This window comes from Stenella coeruleoalba (genome assembly GCF_951394435.1).
Source record: "Stenella coeruleoalba genome assembly, chromosome: 20".
Taxonomy (NCBI): Eukaryota; Metazoa; Chordata; class Mammalia; order Artiodactyla; family Delphinidae; genus Stenella; species Stenella coeruleoalba.
Window position 1 is genome coordinate 19471017 of NC_137166.1, and position 19582 is coordinate 19490598.

Genomic DNA, 19582 nt, shown 5'->3' on the forward strand with positions numbered 1-19582 from the left:
ATTAAGCAAGCAAACGTGTGCACGCGCGTGCATGCACACATGCAGACAGACGCACACTCAATAAATGGATGTGTTAACCAAACCCATCCTAAAAGGCATATGGAAAATGAATTAAAATATGTAAAAGTAAAGAAAAAAAAAGGCATAGGGACCTGAATAGCCAAAACAATCTTAAAAGAACAAAACTGGAGGATTCACACTTCCCAATTTCAAAACTTACTGTAAAGATTCATTAATCAAAACAGTATAAAAAAAACCAGCATAGTATTGGCATAAAGACATATAGACCAATGGACTAGAGTAAAACACCAAGAAATAAACCCTCACATAGGTGGTCAAATGATTTTTGACAAGGGTGCCCAGACCATTCAATGGGGAAAGGACATTCAATGGTGTAAGGCGATATCTGATTGTAGCTTTTTTTTTTTTTCCTGTACGTGGGCCTCTCACTGTTGTGGCCTCTCCCGTTGCGGAGCACAAGCCCCGGACGCACAGGCTCAGCGGCCATGGCTCACGGGCCCAGCCGCTCTGCGGCATGTGGGATCTTCCCGGACCGCGGCACGAACCCGTGTCCCCTGCATCAGCAGGCGGACTCTCAACCACTGTGCCACCAGGGAAGCCCTGATTGTAGTTTTGATTTGCATTTCTCTTCAATGGGGAAGAATAAAGTTGGACCCTTACCTAACACTATCTACAAAAATTACTTCAAAATGTACCAAAGACCTAAAACTATAAAACTCTTAGAAGCAAGGATAAAAGCTTCACGACACTGGATTTAACAATGATTTCTTGGGGATGACACCAAAGAAACAGGTAACAACAACAAAAATAGACAAACTGGACTTTATTAAAATTTTAAAAATTTGTACATCAAAAGACACTATCGGGGCTTCCCTGGGGAAGGGGGGACACGTGTTCGAGCCCTGGTCTGGGAAGATCCCATATGCCGCGGAGCAGCTAAGCCCGTGCGCCACAACTACTGAGCCTGCACTCCAGATCCCGCAAGCCACAACTCCTGAAGCCCGGGCACTTAGAGCCCATGCTCTGCAACAAGAGAAGCCACCACAATGAGAAGCCCACACGCCACAATGAAGAGTAGACCCTGCTCACCGCAACTAGAGAAAGCCCGCACATGGCAACAAAGACCCAACACAGCCATAAATAAATAAATAAATACAATTTTTTTAAAAAAGGACACATGCACCCCAATGTTCATTGCAGTACTATTTACAATAGCCAGGTCATGGAAGCAACCTAAATGCCCATCGACAGATGAATGGATAAAGAAGATGTGGTACGTATATACAATGGAATATTACTCAGCCATAAAAAGGAACGAAATTGGGTCATTTGTAGAGATGTGGATGGACCTAGAGACTGTCATACAGAGTGAAGTAAGTCAGAAAGAGAAAAACAAATATCATATGTTAACGTATATATGTGGAACCTAGAAAAATGGTACAGATGAACTGGTTTGCAGGGCAGAAATAGAGACATAGATGTAGAGAACAAATGTATGGACACCAAGGGGGGAAAGTGGTGGTGGGGTGGTGGTGGTGGTGCAATGAATTGGGAGATTGGGATTGACATATATACACTAATGTGTATAAAATGGATAACTAATAAGAACCTGTTGTATAAAAAAATAAAATTCTAAGAAAAAAAGAAAAGTTACATGATATAAGACTTAAAAGAAAAAAAAAAAGAATATAGCTTCTGGGGACAACATGTGGCAATTCCTCAAAAAATTAAGAAGAGAATTACCATATGATCCAGCAATTCCACTTCTGGGTATATACCTACAAGAACTGAAAGCAGGGTCTCTTAAGACATATTTGCACACCCATGTCCGTAACAGCAGTATTTACAATAGCTAAAACATGGAAACAACCCACATGTCCACTGACGAATGAATAGATAAGCAAAATGTGGTCTATATTATTATTCAGCCTTTGTTTTTCGTTTTCTTTTTGTTTGTTTGTTTGTTTTTGCGGTACGCGGGCCTCTCACTGTTGTGTGTGGCCTCTCCCGTTGCGGAGCACAGGCTCTGGACGCGCAGGCTCAGTGGCCATGGCTCACGGGCCCAGCCGCTCCGCGGCATGTGGGATCCTCCCAGACTGGGGCATGAACCCGTGTCCCCTGCATCAGCAGGCGGACTCCCAACCACTGTGCCACCAGGGAAGCCCTCAGCCTTTTAAAGAAGGAAGTTCTGCAATATGCTACAATATGGTGAATCTCCAGACATTATACTAAATGAAATATGCCAGTCATAAAAAGACAAATACTGTATGATTCCACTTATAAGAGGTACTTAGAGTAGTCAAAACCACAGAGAAAGAAGAATGGTGGCTGCCAGGAACAAAGCGGAAGGGGGAGTCGAGGAATGGGGAGTTACTGTTTAATGGGTATAGAGTTTGTTTTATAAAATAAAAAGAGTTATGGGAAAACTCATGTAAAAAGGAGGCAGTTCATGGTGAACCTAGAATCAGAAAATATATAGCAGCCCACTTCCTCTGATCATTATTTCCTCCAGACCTCCAGCATACTGTGAACAATGGCTCACATTGTGCCAGATGCCCCAAATCCAGAATGAGCCCTAGGTTTTCCATAACCTACTCATGACTCGGCTCACAAACTTCCCCAGAGGCTTTTAAAATTCGCCAGGAAGCTGAATCCAGAAGTAACACTGAGATTTTGTTCAGCTTATCTCCTAGGAACTTTCATGTTGAACTGACATTATAGTCCTTTATTTACATTGCCATGAAGTTTGTGCTTGCTATATTCAGTTTTTCAAAATTAAACAAATCACTGTTTAGAAATACATCCATAGGAACAAGATGATAAAGAAAAGAAGGAAGTAAATATATTAATCAAGGTAGTGAGAAGTTTTTGTGGAGGGGGGAATAGGACTGTGAAGTTTTTTAAGGCATCACTATCCAACATAAATATAATGGGAACCACAAATGCAACTCACATATATAAATGTAAATTTTCTAGCAGCCATGTTTAAAACACTAAAAAGAAACAGGTAAAATTAATCCCAGTAATGTTACTTAACCAAATATATCTAAAATATTATTTCAACGTGTAATCAATATAAAAATTATTGAGATATCTTACATGCTCCTTTTTTTTTTACCAAGTTTTCAAAATTCACTGTGTACTTTTCCACATACAGCACGTGTCAACTAGACTAGCCACGTTTTAAGTGCTCAATAGTCACATGTGGGGACTTCCCTGGTGGTGGAGTGGTTAAGACTCCACGCTCCCAATGCAGGGGCCCCGAGTTTGATCCCTGGCCAGGGAACTAGATCCCACATTCATGCCACAACTAAGGAGTCTACCTGCCACAATTAAAAGAGCCCATGTGCTACAACTAAGGAACCAGTGAGCTGCAACTAAGGAGCCCACCTGCTGCAAACTAAGACTTGGCGAAACCAAATAAATAAATGTTTAAAAAAATAATAATATTGCTAAAAAAAAAAGCCACATGTGGCTAGTGGCTACCTACTAGACATCACATGGATGTTCCTTTTATTATTATTCCTAAAACCGTAATATGTTTTTTTAAAATTAATTATTTATTTTTGGCTGCATTGGGTCTTCCTTACTGCGCGCGGGCTACTCATCATTGCAGTGCGTGGGCTTCTCACTGTGGTAGCTTCTCTTGTTGCAGAGCACGGGATCTAGGCGTGCAGGCTTCAGTAGTTGTGGCATGCGGGCTCAGTAGTTGTGGCTCACGGGCTCTAGAGCGCAGGCTCAGTAGTTGTGGCGCACGGGCTTAGTTGCTCCACGGCATGTGGGATCTTCCCAGACTAGGGCTCAAACTCATGTCCCCTGCACTGGCAGGTGGATTCTCAACCACTGCTCCACCAGGGAAGTCCCCATACATATGTTTTTATCTACTCTTTCATAAGATCACTTAACAAATGAAAACATGACTAGCTTTTAAGGGGAAAATGCATTAAATAACAAACATTTAAAAAGTAAAATATGCAGAAATAGCCCACCTAATTTGGGACATTTTATAAGGTATTTTAAGTGACAATAAAAATCACTGTATTAAATTTTACAACACAAAAAGTATGCTGAAATATTATACTGGTTTTATTCTACAGTCCCACAGAGTTAATGTCATGTGTTGCAAATTTTCACTAAACATCATTTTTCAGAAGAATGCTCCACCTAGATACACTGATGGTCCATCGTCTGGAAGAGCCATTCCTTCTGTGAGCCATCTGAGAAGATGTTCATGCACCAACAACATTCATACTCTGAGATATACATGGCTTTGTTAAGTAGAAAAAACCTTAGATTTTTAGTCTAGTCTAAACTTTGGTAATCTGTAATATGATTTATATTCTTACACAAAACTGTCCTTCATGGAGGTATATTTAAAATTCCTGGGAATTCCCTGGTGGTCCAGTGGGTAGGGCTCTGTGTTCCAAATGCAGGGGGCCTAGGTTCAATCCCTGGTCGGGGAGCTAGATCCCACATGCATGCGCAACTAGGAGTCTGCATGCCGCAACTGAAAGCTCCACATGCCACGACTGGGAGTCTGCATGCCACAGCTAAGAAGTCCGAATGCCGCAACTAAGAGTCTGCATGTCACAACTAAGAAGTCCACATGCCACAACTAAAAATCTCGCATGCCACAATGAAGTTCCCATGTGCCGCAACTAGGGCCACTGCAACTAAGACTTGGTGCAGCCAAAATAAATAATAATAACAACAACAAAAATTCCTGCTGGCTTTCTCACTGTATACAAAAGTAATGTTAGCATAAGCATCACAAACCACCATCAACTATAACACTGTGAGGCCCTGAATGCTATTTCTGGATTCTCCGCAACTCCAAGTCTCTACTTGGAACTCACTTTGCTGAAAGAAGTCCCTATCCCACCCCAAAACAGCTCCATATAGCTCCCTTCATTTCTTAACTCTCTCTTACCGGTACTTTTTCACTCAGGTTTAACAAGCATTACCACTTTAGGTTTATAAAAATTCTTTACAGCTCTCAAAACTTTTCCAAGTCCTATCTGATGTTTACAACCATCCAATAAGAAGAAAAAGTTTAAAAGAAGAAATTAAAACTGAGAGATTAAATAATTCACTTGCAGAAGGTCACAGAGCCAGTAAGTGGTACAAGCTAACACCCAAATCTCATAACTCTATACATTCACCCAAACCACAGGTGCATTAATGGACTGCATTATTAATGTTTCCTAAGTATTTCAGGACACGTAAAAATAGATTATTTCCCTAAAAATAAATAGAGACTGGACAGTCAATTTCATGGTTAAATCCTTAACTATCTAGAACAATAAATGACATGAACTCTTCACATGACTTCAGAATATATTATATGAATATCCCACCCCCAACCCAAAATAGACAGTTTACTAGTTCTGCCATCTTCATTCTGTGATTCAAAGTAAACAGTGCGTTTTAAAAAATACATTTATTTATTTACCTGGCTGCACTGGGTCTTAGTTGTGGCACACGGGTTCTCTAGCTGTGGTGCACGGGCTCTAGAGCGTGCAGACTCTAGAGCGCGCAGACTCTAGAGCGCGCGGGCTTAGTTGCCCCAGCATGTGGGATCTTAGTTCCCTCACCAGGGATTGAACCCGCGTCCCCCGCACTGGAAGGCATTTTTAAGAGAGTCCTAAAATGTTCTGACCCAAGAGGTACAATTTCAAGAGAAAAACATACAAAATTAAGTTATAAAATTCTTTGTTCCTTAACTAAGACCAAAAAAAGGTAATGAAATAAAAGAGGCAGATGCTATTTATTGTAATCCATTCTGAGTCAACTCTGTTAAGAATTATTTCTAAAAGTATTACAGCTGACTTTACCAAATTATTAACACAAAAAATTGATTATGTGTAGTTTTCCAGCAGCTTATCATCACAAATATCATTGGCACTCTGTTAGAAAAACAATTCAAGAAAAGTTAAAGGTTGAAAGGAAAAACATGGAAGTTAAAGGTTGTTCTGAAGTCATCAAATGAGGTCGAAAATGACCATATTAAAATATTCACTTTAAAAGGAAGAATAACTTGGTGGGCCAAAATATTCAATAACTTTGGAAAGTGGTATGTGGAGTTTCTAGCCACTTACCTAATGATTATTAGCAGCAGTGTGGTAAACTGCAAACAACACAGACTCTTGGGTAAAAGACCTGGGTCTCGATCCTGGCTCTACCTAGGAAACAGATTACATGACTACTAAAGATTTATTTAGCCTCTCTAGGCCCCAGTTTCCTCAGCTGTAAAGTCAAGTTATCATTAAATGTGTTCCAATATCAAATAAAAGACTTCACTATAGCGCAGGATTAAGAGAAGTAGTAATGTATATATCATCTAGTACTAGTGGTGGTGATCACCATAAAAGCTAGTTTGTAGATTGTCAAAATGTATTTTAAATGGTCGAGTTCTGAAAACGTTCTGAATTTGATAGTGGTGATGCACATTGTGAATATATTAAAAACCACTGAATTGTACAGATGGATGAGATGGTGAACTCTATGTTACATGAACTTTACTGCAATTAAAAAAAGAAAAAATGGGGCTTCCGTGGTGGTGCAGTGGTTGAGAGTCCGCCTGCCGATGCAGGGGACACGGGTTCGTGCCCCGGTACGGGAAGATCCCACATGCCGCGGAGCGGCTGGGCCCGTGAGACATGGCCGCTGAGCCTGCGCATCCGGAGCCTGTGCTCCGCAACGGGAGGGGTCACGACAGTGAGAGGCCCGCGTACCGGGGAAAAAAAAAAAAAGAAAAGAAAAAATGGCCCAGCAGCAATGTTCTGGATAGCAAAGGGATGGCAAGCCAGAACTGAAAAGCTGGAATAAGCAACACCCTCAAAAAATTTAGAAGGGTTTTCCCAAAGGGCCATTATTTAAAACAATACTCTGCAAGTGAGGCCAGACACTTATTAAAAATTATCATTTGGGCTTCCCTGGTGGCGCAGTGGTTGAGAGTCCACCTGTCGATGCAGGGGACACGGGTTCATGCCCTGGTCCAGGAAGATCCCACATGCCGCGGAGCGGCTGGGCCTGTGAGCCATGGCCGCTAAGCCTGCGCATCCGGAGCCTGTGCTCTGCAACGGGAGAGGCCACAACAGTGAGAGGCCCGCGAACCACAAAAAAAAAAAAAAAATATATATATATATATATCATTTAATATGGGCAAAATATTTTATTTATTTGAAAACATCTAAATTCTCCTAATGGAAATGCTGCACATGTTCCTAGGCTACCCTTTTGTTTTTGTTTTTTGGGGGCTGCATTGGGTCTTCATTGCTGCGCGCACGCTCTTCCTAGCTGTGGTGAGCTGGGGCTGTTCTTCCTTGCGGTACGAGGGCTTCCCATTGCAGTGGCTTCTCTTGTTGCAGAGCACGGGCTCTAGGTGCGTGGGCTTCAGGAGTTGTGGCCTGCGGGCTCATTAGCTGTGGCACGTGGGCTCTAGAGGGCAGGCTCAGTAGTTGTGGTGCACAGGCGTAGTTGCTCCATGGCATGTGGGATCTTCCCAGACCAGGGCTCAAACCTGTGTCCCCAGCATTGGCAGGCGGATTCTTAACCACTGTGCCACCAGGGAAGCCCTACCTTTTTTTTTTTTTTTTGAAGTATGTGGGCCTCTCACTGCTGTGGCCTCTCCCGTTGCGGAGCACAGGCTCCGGACGCGCAGGCTCAGCGGCCATGGCTCACTGGCCCAGCCGCTCCATGGCATGTGGGATCCTCCCGGACCGGGGCATGAACCCGCGTCCCCTGCATCGGCAGGCGGACTCTCAACCACTGCGCCACCAGGGAAGCCCTACCCTTTTGTTTTAATCTGAAGATTAATCTGCCTTCATATCTAAAGTTTTAAAACACAGAAGGGCTTAGTATTGACTGTATACATGGAAGAAAAGTTTTCCCCTGTAAAAACAACCTGCCAACCATTCCCAGACTTGACCCTTTCCTGCTGAGGACACACAGTACAGCACAGCAAAGTATCAGAGTCCTAAAAGCACAGTTACACTGCCAAAAGGCACATTTTAAGTGTTATTTTAAATTCTTGGTTCCTAAATACACATCAATTTGAGAAGGCCCAGCCTAAATTGAAAAGCTCATAGTAGATAATAATTTCCAACTATTTACATTGTATACTTTCATAAAAGAAGGTAACAATAATTAAACTCCCCACCAAATCACTGTCTATAACATGAAGAACACAGCTAGCTAGTCTGTGGCTTCTAATATTCTGTAGAAAACTAAGTATCAAAGAAGTGATATCAAATAAATAAAGTCTCTAAGTCTGCTCAAGCTAAATAGCATTAAAATTTACAAATGCTTTCTTCTCAGTAAAAAGGAGATCATAAAAGTATCAATCTATGTTATCTATGTAGCAATTAAAACAGCACCTGGCACATAGCCAGTGCTACAGAACTGTTTGCTATTATTATTCTAATTCTTAAATGAGGAAATTAGAGTACACAGGAGCAAAGGGAGTCTCATATATTCAGACGTAGTTAATAAACGTTTTCTGCCCACCAAAACGCCTTTACTAGAATGCCCAAAGTTTTCTGTAGGAGAGAAAAAGATTTTTCATATGATTGCCACGTGTACAGTATTGACTGACTACTGTTTCCTACATTTGCAAAGATTTCCTAGATGGATGAAGACACATGTGTGCTCGTTAGGTACATCGATGTCCATATTTCTCATCTTTTTATTCTAAAAATTAACACTGATAATCATTTTGTTGCTTCTTTCTTATACAAAGGTATCTATTTCTGATTTTTCTATTCTTTGATAGTTAATAACAGTAAGATCAGAAAGATATAGATATTTTAATGTCAGATAAAAAAGTATCCTACAATAAGATGTGCAGAAAATTCAAAGATAAAAAGTAAATGCTATATCAAATAGAAAAATTTTTACTTTAAAATTTAAATATACACAGAAAAAAATAAGAACAGCAATATAACAAAACATTAACAATGGTTTTCTACGAGGTAGGTTATGGATGATTTTTATATCTTTTCTAAAAGTGTGTTTTCCAAATTTTTCTTATTTCTTTTGTCAGGAAAAAGGTTATTTTAAAACACTACATTGAGGGACTTCCCTGGTGGTGCAGTGGTTAAGAATGCCAATGCAGGGCACACGGGTTCTATCCCTGGTCTGGGAAGATCCCACATGCCGCAGAGCAACTAAGCCCATGAACCACAACTACTGAGCCCACGTGCCGCAACTACTGAAGCCTGCGCACCTAGAGCCGGTGCTCCACAACAAGAGAAGCCACCACAAAGAGAAGCCGGCGCACCACAATAAAGAGTAGCCCTTGCTTGCCGCAACTAGAGAAAGCCTGCGCGCAGCAACAAAGACCCAACACAGCCAAAAATAAAATAAATAAATTTATATATATAAAAAAACCCATTACATTGAAACAACACAGATGAACCTTAAAGACATTATGCTAAGGGGAATAAGTCAGTCACAACAGGACAAATACCATATGATTCCACTTATAAGAGGTACCTCAAGGAATCAAATTCACAAAGACAGAAGTAGAATGGCAGTTGCCAGGGGCTGGGGGCATGGGAAAGGAGAATGGAGAATTATGGTTAATGGGTACAGAGTTTCAGTTTGAGGAAGATGACAAAAGTTCTGGAGATGGACGGTGGTGACGGTTACACAACAGTTTTAATATACTTAACGATACTGAACTGTACAGTTAAAAACAGTTAAAATGGTAAATTTTTTGTGACGTGTATTTTACCATAATAAACAAAATACAAACACAAGCTCAAAAAAACCAACCAACCAAACAAACAAACCCAAACATGGAGGTCCAGTGGTTAAGACTCTGCTTCCAATGCAGAAGGCATGGGTTCGATCCCTGGTTGGGGAACTAATATCCTACGTGCCACACAACGCGGCAATCAATCAATCAATCAATAAAGACTTAAAGAAAAATATATCAAGCTCTTGAAGGAACTACCATTAATTTCAAGATTATCAACATTATGAGCCAGGCAGCATTAAAGTTTACAAATGAGAGAAAGTTAAGAGAGGCACAACAGAAGCCAAAATTACACTTACATTATAGCAGTTTTGACAGAATCTGTATTTATATTTCCTAATACAATGTTTTTTTAAATAAATATTTTATTTTTTACTTTAAAAAATATTTATTTATTTGGTTGTGCCGGGTCTTAGTTGCAGCATGCGGGATCTAGTTCCCTGGTCAGGGATCAAACCGGGGCCCCCTGCATTGGGAGTGCAGACCACCAGCGAAGTCCCACTGGACCACCAGCGAAGTCCCCTAATACAATGTTTTATATGCAGTCAAGGCTATCTCTACTTTAAAACAGACTCATAATAAAACTTCAATTGCAAAAATATCGATAAAGAACTTGTATTTAATACATAAAAAATGCTTACATCTCAATAACTTGATATCAAAAAATGGGCAAAAGTTTTGAACAGACACTGCCAAAGATACACAAATGGCACACGAGCACATAAAACATGCTCAACGTCATTAGTCACTAGGTAGATGCAAATTAAAACCAAAATGAGATACCACTACAAACTCACTAAAATGTCTAAAATTAAAAAGACCGACAGTACAAAGTGTTAGTAAAGACGTGAAGTAACTGAAACTTTCGTACATGGCTAGTTGGAATGTGAAACTGTACAGCCACTTTGGAGAGCAGTTTGACAGTTCCTTAAAAAGGTATACTCATGAAACAACCCAGTAATTTCAGTCCTATATATCTACCCAAGAGAAATGAAAACAAATGTCTACATAAAAGACTCGTATATAAATGTTCAAAGCAGCAGAGTAGCCAAAACAAGGGGAAATAACTCAAATGGCCATCAACTGGTAAATGGATAAACAAAGTGTTACAAGTCCAAACGGTGGAATACTACTCAGTAATAAAAAGGAATGGACTACTATACACACAATACAGATGAATTTCAAGAGCAAGTTGCTAAGTACAAAAGACTACATACTGTATGATTCCATTTATATGAAATTCCAGAAAAGACAAAATAGTATGTAACAGAAAGGAGATAGTGGTTACCTGAAATGACACTGCCTGCAAAGGGGCATGAGGGAACTTTCTGAGGTTATGGAAATATTCTGTATCTTTATTGTGGTAGTAATCACACCAACGACTGTACACATTTGTCACTGAATTATATACCTTAAATAGGTGAATTCTGTTGTATATAAATTATATCTCAATAATGACAATTGAAAAAAAATTACAAAAGAAAATGAGAACCAGTAAAGCTGGGATACAGCAGCCCTTCTCAAAAACTGATTTCTTTAGTTGAACATTTCAATAGTCTTTATCCTTGCAGTGTTTGAATTAATCATTCAAAAATACTGGGGTAGGAAACAGAAGCAAAAAGGGAAAGAATTAAGGATGTTTCTCTCAGACATATTTTCTGACATCTCTAACTTGAAATATATAATTGAGATATGGCCAAGACTAAAATGTTATCTTTACATTAAAAGGTAAATCTAGGCAAATAATGCAATTCAAGAAAAGGGGAAGAGATCAGTGCTGTATATCAATTATATCTCAAAAAACCTGGGAGAAAAAAGAGAGGGAAAAAAAAAAGAGTACATCATCTTCAAATACTTCAGAGGTACATTTACCATATATGAAAATTAATGTAACTCTAACTGGAAGGTACTATGATATTCTCATTTTTAAACATTATTATTTCTTCATGAAGTCAGTCAACTCTTCTTGGATTTAAAAATTGTTGAAATAGGGCTTCCCTGGTGGCTCAGTGGTTAAGAATCCGCCTGCCAATGCAGGGGACACGGGTTTGAGCCCTGGTCCGGGAAGATCCCACATGCCGCGGAGAAACTAAGCCCGTGTACCACAACTACTGAGCCTGCGCTCTAGAGCCCGCAAGCCACAACTACTGAGCCCGTGTGCCACAACTACTGAAGCCCACGCGTCTAGAGCCCGTGCTCCGCAAGAGAAGCCACTGCAATGAGAAGCCCGTGCACCGCTACAAAGAGTAGCCCCCTCTCCACAACTAGAGAAAGCCCATGCACAGCAACGAACACCCAATGCAGCCAAAAATAAATAAATTTATTTTAAAAAATTATTGAAATAAAACTTTTCTAAAAGCCCAGATTACTTATTTCAATGCACTGAACTGTTGATAACTAAGTGCTGGAAAATATACTTCATGTTTTAGTTGAATTGAAATACTTAAAGTCTAGATCTGACAAGTTAGTTGTAAAGTTGCCTCAATTTCTCTTGGGGAAACCACATTCCAAAGCGTTACCACAGATATCTTTTATTTGGAGTGACTGGGCTGTATAAGGAGGAGAGGGAACTTGCTGCTGAGCCTGAATACGGATTTCTCAAAGCTAACATTAAGGAGTCCTCTAAACTCTGCCAAATTGTGGATGGTATATAAACAGACACAATATTTATTTTGGGACAAAGATCCTGCAAGCAAGTAAGCAAAACACTCCAGAAGCAGCAGTCACAGACCTTTGAAGACATTTAAAACAAGAGTTTGTCCTCATGCATTAAATCAAATGCTGTTAAATTTTGCTTTGTTACTTTATGCTGATGAAAATGAATGATAAAAGATTTTCATTTTAAGTATAAATGTTCAGAAAGGACAAAAAAAGTAAAACACATAACATCAAAAATGTTTAAAAGTACCTACTCTAACGCCATACACATTATAATTACTCCCAATGTCTGCTATTAACATTACCTGACTATCAATTAAAATCATAAGGTATAAATAGCAATGCAACAACCATATAAAGTTTAACTGCTTTTTCTGGGACCACACAGTATATTCTAGATATATCTAGATAAAACTAGATAGTATATTCAATTTCCATAGAAAAAATGGTAAACAATAGCACTATAAAGTTCATTTGTTCAGTTTATAAAGTTTTCATATGCTTCATGCTCACAAACTAGGATCATGTAGTAAGCATAAACAATCATTAATTTAAAAACCTAAGGAGGCTTTCAAAAACACAATGCATACAAAAACCATTACTCTGACCACTCAAGACTAATAACTTATGGTCAACCATAATTATCTGCATTTGTTTGAAATAAAAATCAATTGGAAATAAATTCTAAGAGGAAAGATCAAATGAATTGGGTGTTGCTTGGTCTACAAAAATTTAACATAAGAATGATTTCAATTCTATCTGTTGCATCCCTTGTCTTCTGACAGCTAAATTAGAGGAAAGCAGTTTAAGTTAAGGAAGAATTATAAACATTTTGGCTGTTTAGGTTTATAAAATACCAGGATGGACCACTTGGGAAAGATGCAGTCTCCCAACATAGTAGAGCTACCTGAAGTGAAGCTGACCTAAGGCACTCTACAGCACTAAAACTCCTTGATTATCTATAATCTCACCCTACAAACCCATCAAATAGCCTAACTTTGGATAGGGCTTTACAATTTAAAAGGCATTTTCACATATTCTGGTACGTCATTTAATCCTCACATGAGGTATATGAATAGGGAAGACATTCTGATTCCCATTTACAGGTAAGGAAACCAGTTATGATTGTCTTTTGACTCATATCCAGAGCTCTTTCCACTATACTGTATTATTTTAAACCTCTTCTAAGAAAGACCCTTATTAAGAGTCAGTGTAGACAACTCACTAGATACCTGGGTGCAAAAGTTTCAAATATATTTGAAAGACAGATTATAAAATTGTGTGCTCTGACTTGATGGTCAGTTATCCATTAACAGACCTTCCTTACTGAAGACCCTTGTTTTGAAAATATTCCTACAAACACAAAGGTAGAAAGAATGAATAAAAGGACTGGTTTTGCTAAGACCACTTTCTTAGATCATAAAGCCATATTTCAAATGAAAGAGACTATGGAGCTTCTGTTTCCTATTAGCATTCTAATTTTTTTCTGAATTCATCAAATTTAAGTGAACATTGTGGTAGCCAGCCTCCAAGATGGCCCCAATGACCCCAGCCTCCTCTCATGTTTGTGAATAAACCACCCCCCTCCCTGTTGAGTGTGGGCTAGACTTAGTGACTCACTTCTAATGAACAGGAGAAGACACAAGTGATCAGAGAATAGGTCATAAAAAGCAGGGTGACCTCATTCTTTTTCTCTCTATGGAGAGGAACATGTGACTAGGAACTGAAGCCACTGACCAAAAGTGATGAGTGAGCTTGGAAGGGGATTCTTTAGCTCCAGCCAAGCCCTCAGAGACTGCACAGCCCCAAGAGCTTGACTGCAATGTCCTAGGAGACCCTAAGCCAGAACCACCCAGCCAAGCCACTCCCAGATTCCTGTAAAAGGGCACGAGGGGACTGAAACATTATCTGGATTGTGGGTGGTGTTTACATGGGTGTGCACATTTGTTAAAACTCAAATTATACACTTAAAGTGGGTGCATTTTTTGGTAAGTAAACTATACTTCAATAAAGTTGATTTTAAAAAAAAAGCCACCGAACTCTTGAGATAAGCAAAGGGTCACTTATGGAAAAGCAGTGCCATAACTTAAAAAGTTAAGGGTGGGTGGTGAGAAAACAGAAGCTGCAACAAGCTACCACCACAAACTCACATATCCTAAACTGCTCCTCAAAATTGCTCCACCCACAGCTTTTCTCATCTCAGATGACAGTAATCCCATACTCCCAGCTGCTCTAACCAGAAAGTTAAGAGTCATTCTTTTTTTTTTTTTAATTAATTTATTTATTTATTTTTGGCTGCGTTGGGTCTTCGTTGCTGCGCGCAGGCTTTCTCTGGTTGCGGTGAGTGGGGGCTACTCTTTGTTGCAGTGCCCAGGCTTCTCATTGCAGTGGCTTCTCTTGTTGTGGAGCACGGGCTCTAGGTGCGTGGGCTTCAGTAGTTGCAGCACGCAGGCTCAGTAGTTATGGCGCACGAGCTTAGCTGCTACGCAGCATGTGGGATCTTCCCAGACCAGGGCTCAAACCCGCGTGCCCTGCATTGGCAGGCGGATTCTTAACCACTGTGCCACCAGGAAAGCCCAGAGTCATTCGTTTTTTTAAAGATTTTTTAAAAAAAATGATTTATTAATTTATTTTATTTTTGGCTGAGCTGGGTCTTCGTTGCTGCCCGTGGGCTTTCTCTAGTTGTGGCGAGTAGGGGTTACTCTTCGTTGTGGTGCACGGGATTCTCATTGCAATGGCTTCTCTTGTTGCGGAGCATGGGCTCTAGGAGCACGGGCTTCAGTAGTTGTGGCTCGCGGGCTCAGCAGTTGTGGCTTGTGGGCTCTAGAGCACAGGCTCAGTAGTTGTGGCACACAGGCTTAGCTGCTCTATGCCACGTGGGATCTTCCCGGTCCAGGGCTCAAACCCGTGTCTCCCGCATTAGCAGGCGGATTCTTAACCACTGCGCCACCAGGGAAGCCCCTGGAGTCATTCTTGACTCTCACACCTTACATCCAATCCATAAGCAAATCCTGTTGGCTCTACCTCAAAATATATCCAGACTATGACTACTTCTCACCACTTCCATTGCTACCAGCCTAGTCTCTCACCAAGACTAAAGCAATAGCCCAACTGGTCCCCCTGCTTCACTCTTGCCCCCTAAACCTGTTGTTAACCCAGCAGCTAGAGTGATCCTTTCAAAACTTAAGGCAGATCATATCACTGATGTGCTCAAAAAGCAGAAACTACTTCCCACTCCACTCAGAATAAAGTCCACGTTGTTGCATGGTCTCCCACAGTCACATAAACCGGCTCCTTGACATCTCCCTCATCTCTTCTCCTACTCCTCTCCTCCTCACTCAGTCTACTCCAGCCATACCAGCCCGCTTGTTGTTTAACAAACACACTGTGCAAGCTCCCAGTCTAGGGCCTTTACAAGGCTGTGTCCTCTGTATGGAACATCTTTCCTTCAGATATCTGCATGGCTCATCATTCCCTAACCTCCTTCGGGTCTCTGCTCAAATATGACCTTCTCTACCCAGACTATCCTATTTAAAATTACGGACATTCCTGTTCATTGATAACCCTTATTTTACTCTAATTTTCCTTTTTTTCCAGAGCACTTACCACTCTGTAACATATTACATACCTTATGTACTATGCATATTGCCCACTACTCCATTCCTTCCATAAAACAACCTCTAGGGCAGGATCTTTGTTTTGTTCACTGATGCATCTCAAGTGCCCAGGACAGTGTTCACTCAGTATACATAACAGGTGTTCAACAAAGAACTTCTGAATGAATTTTTGAGTAACTGTGTCAGGTACTGAGCTAAGCACTTTATATACACTATTTCATTTAATCACTACGGCCACCCTGGGAGATATGTATTAAACTCACGTTATAATTGAGGACCATAAAGATAAAATAACTTGTCCAAAGTTATAGAGTAATAAATGAAGTAGTATACAAAGCCAGGACTTAATTATACCTAACTTGAAAGGCTTAACCACTCATCTTCTCAAAGCTGGGTTTGAATGGGAAGAGAACTAAGCTGCCTTAGGATGTAACAAGGTCAAGAGTATGTGGAAGAAGAGACACTGATTTTGGATCCAATATAAGGAGCAGAGGCAAATAATTAACATTTAGGGAAATTCCTTCAATTTGCTTTGCTTCTAGTCCTATGGGCACAGAAATAAACGTTAATGGTTATCAGAAAGACATCATAAAAAAGGAGGACGAGAAATAAGAGACCCTGTAGCCTGAGCTCTATGGATGAGAAAACATGGGTTATCTTTTCTCTAAATTCACTGGAGTACTTATTTATCCCAGTGGTATAGAGTGATATACTAGCAGGGTTTTTTTTTTTCATTAAATTTTTTTTCCCCTAGATTCTACTGGCATAGTACAAGTGTTGGTAAAATTATATTTGAGAAATATATCATCTATGCACAAACATTTACAGATTTAAATCTGAGGGAAAGATACAGATTTCTGCCAGCATTACCATCCCTGGAATACAGCCACGTTCATTTGTTTATGTATTGTCTATGGCTCCTTTCACACTGTAACAGCGAACCTGAGTAGTTGCAACAGAGAACATACGCCTGCAAAACTGAAAATATTTTGTCTCTGGCCCTTTACAGAAAAAAAATTATAAAACAAGTATTAAAATATAAGTTTCTTACATCAGTTCTAGCACTCTTCCTGATATATTTGAAAACAAAACCTCTAAATTCTAGAATAAGCCATCTAACGTTTTTGTTCTTGTTGATCGTATAACTGAAAACATCTCAATGGCTTAAGTCCAAAGATAATGTGGTCTTGTACTCCCTTGATGGCGCGGTGGTTAAGAATCCGCCTGCCAATGCAGGGGACACAGGTTGAAGCCCTGGTCCGGGAAGATCCCACGTGCCGCAGAGCAACTGAGCTCGTGCGCCACAACTACTGAGCCTATGCTCTAGGGCCCATGTGCCACAACTACTGAGCCCACGTGCCACAGCTACTGAAGCCCGTGTGCCTAGAGCCCGTGCTCCACAACAAGACAAGCCTGCGCACCGCAACAAAGAGTAGCTCCCGCTCGCCACAACTAGAGAAAGCCCATGTGCAGCAACGAAGACCCAACACAGCTAAAATCAATCAATCAATCAATAAAATTTCTTTTTAAAAATAATAAATAAATAAAATTAAAGAACACAAAAAAACCCCTCTTCATTGTATATATACAAAATAAGAAAATCCTTTTCGCAGGGGGGGTGGTGGTGGGATGAATTGGGAGATTGGGATTGACATATATACACTAATATGTATAAAATAGATAACAATAAGAACATGCTGTATAAAAAATAAAATAAAATTCAAAAATTCAATCAATAAATAAAAAGAAAATCCTTTTCCTAATACAGTTCAATACAAAAATCTTTTAAGTTCCTCAAAGGACTATTTAGGTGTTCCTTATGTTTTGCAAATAAAGTGATAGGTTATACTATTCACGATGACACTTAGAAAAGTAATTTAGCAAGTTAATAAAAATAGGTATAGAAATACACTGCAAAGGAAACAGGAGAAATACTGAGTACAAAATGAGGTCAAAAATTTTTCTTTAAATATTTTATTTCAAGAAGTCAATTTCCACATTAAAAGATGAACCAATCCAAGATATTATTCATTAACATTTCATCAAAATCATAAACACATTTAACTTAGATTTTAATATGGCTCTCAGCTTAAACATTTCCAACTACATTTTCCATATATTCAACCTAAACTTCCAACATAATAATTTTAAGACATTTATGTTTCCCAGAAGCTTTTCCTCAAAACAAAAAAATTATTTCCAAGTTAACATCTTCACATTGTTTTTCTCAAAATTAAATTTGCTATATTAACAGAAGCAGAAAGCTACCCATAAACTATTTCCAAATATTATTAAATTTTAAGCCTACAGAGGCTTTTCCCATTTTTCTCTAAATTTCATTTTTTTTTTACAACACTATAGTCACACACATTTTAGTAGAACAAAAAATTTCTTGTCAACACTTCAAAGGAATTAAGTTTCAAATGTTACATGTAAGAAAGCACACTACTCTCTTTAAGGGCTAGAACTTTCTATGGCAAATGATATAAACATGAAATTAGCAATAAAATTATATAAAAAATTTGATTTTTAAAAATTGTATTATATCTTTATAATACGGAATGAAAACAAATCTGATCATATGCCTGAATAATCAGACATGTGATCTCTTTATTAAAATGTAAATCCAGATAATCTCTAATAATAAAACAATCCACAGTATTTCAAATTGCAAAGAAATGTTTCCTACCTTGCCTGCTTCTCTTTCTAAGTCGACATACTCTCGGCTAGGTGTTTGTCGCTGTTCTCCCTGCCAGCTGGCCGGAAAAAACTGGAGAGACAGATTGGTTCCTGTGGCCACAAAAGCCTTTTAGAAAAATCAATACAAACAGGATCAGGAGCAGGACATTACATAAATTATGCAGGCAGTCATTTATTTTTACATCAGTTTCTGTCTTAAGCCAGGCAGCACCAAGATTACTTAAAAGTAAAAAAACATGCACTCATCATTTTTCTTAAGTATTAAGTTACAAACATCTGATTCCATTTTGAGGACATTTGCCATTGGCTGCTTAAATATAAAATCAGACATGGAATCAATACTTTCTTTCAGGTCATTTTTTGCTGACGTTAGTATAGTGCACTGCTAATGTCTAACCAGAAGCCACCATCACTGTATTTAAAAACCTGTATTTTTAAATGTGAAAATCACTGAAGAGCTGAATATTTTGAATTTTGGAGCATACCACAATTTAAAGTTGTGCAAATGAGACATTTTAATTTTTCCTGATTTCTCTTGCTCAAAGAAACACTATGCTCCAAAACCCATGTTAAAAATGCACTTGGAGATGACTGGAAGTGAAAATATCTCCACAATATATCACATTGGGAGGAGCTCATTATCATGAATAAACTAACCAAATATCACTTCAAGTGCTTTTTAATAACCAAAATTTATAAGATGAAGACAATATCCTCCATTATGGTTTTTAGCAGAATTCTCTCTCAGAGACAAAAATTCTAGTTTCAGGAAAGGCTCAGCTTAAAAAATACAGACCTTTTCATCCCCATAGGTGTCTATTTTATC

The 19582-nt window shown here is 39.2% G+C and overlaps 1 protein-coding gene across 2 annotated transcripts in view; it reads right to left on the reverse strand.

Annotated features, from left to right (window-relative positions):
- CBFB (core-binding factor subunit beta) overlaps nt 1–19582 on the reverse strand; it is a 60277-nt gene that overhangs the window by 36261 nt on the left and 4434 nt on the right. For both annotated transcript variants that reach the window (XM_079906472.1, XM_079906471.1), the window contains exon 3: nt 18746–18862. In XM_079906472.1, coding sequence (XP_079762598.1) covers nt 18746–18862 — 117 coding nt within the window. The remainder of the gene's footprint in view (nt 1–18745; nt 18863–19582) is intronic.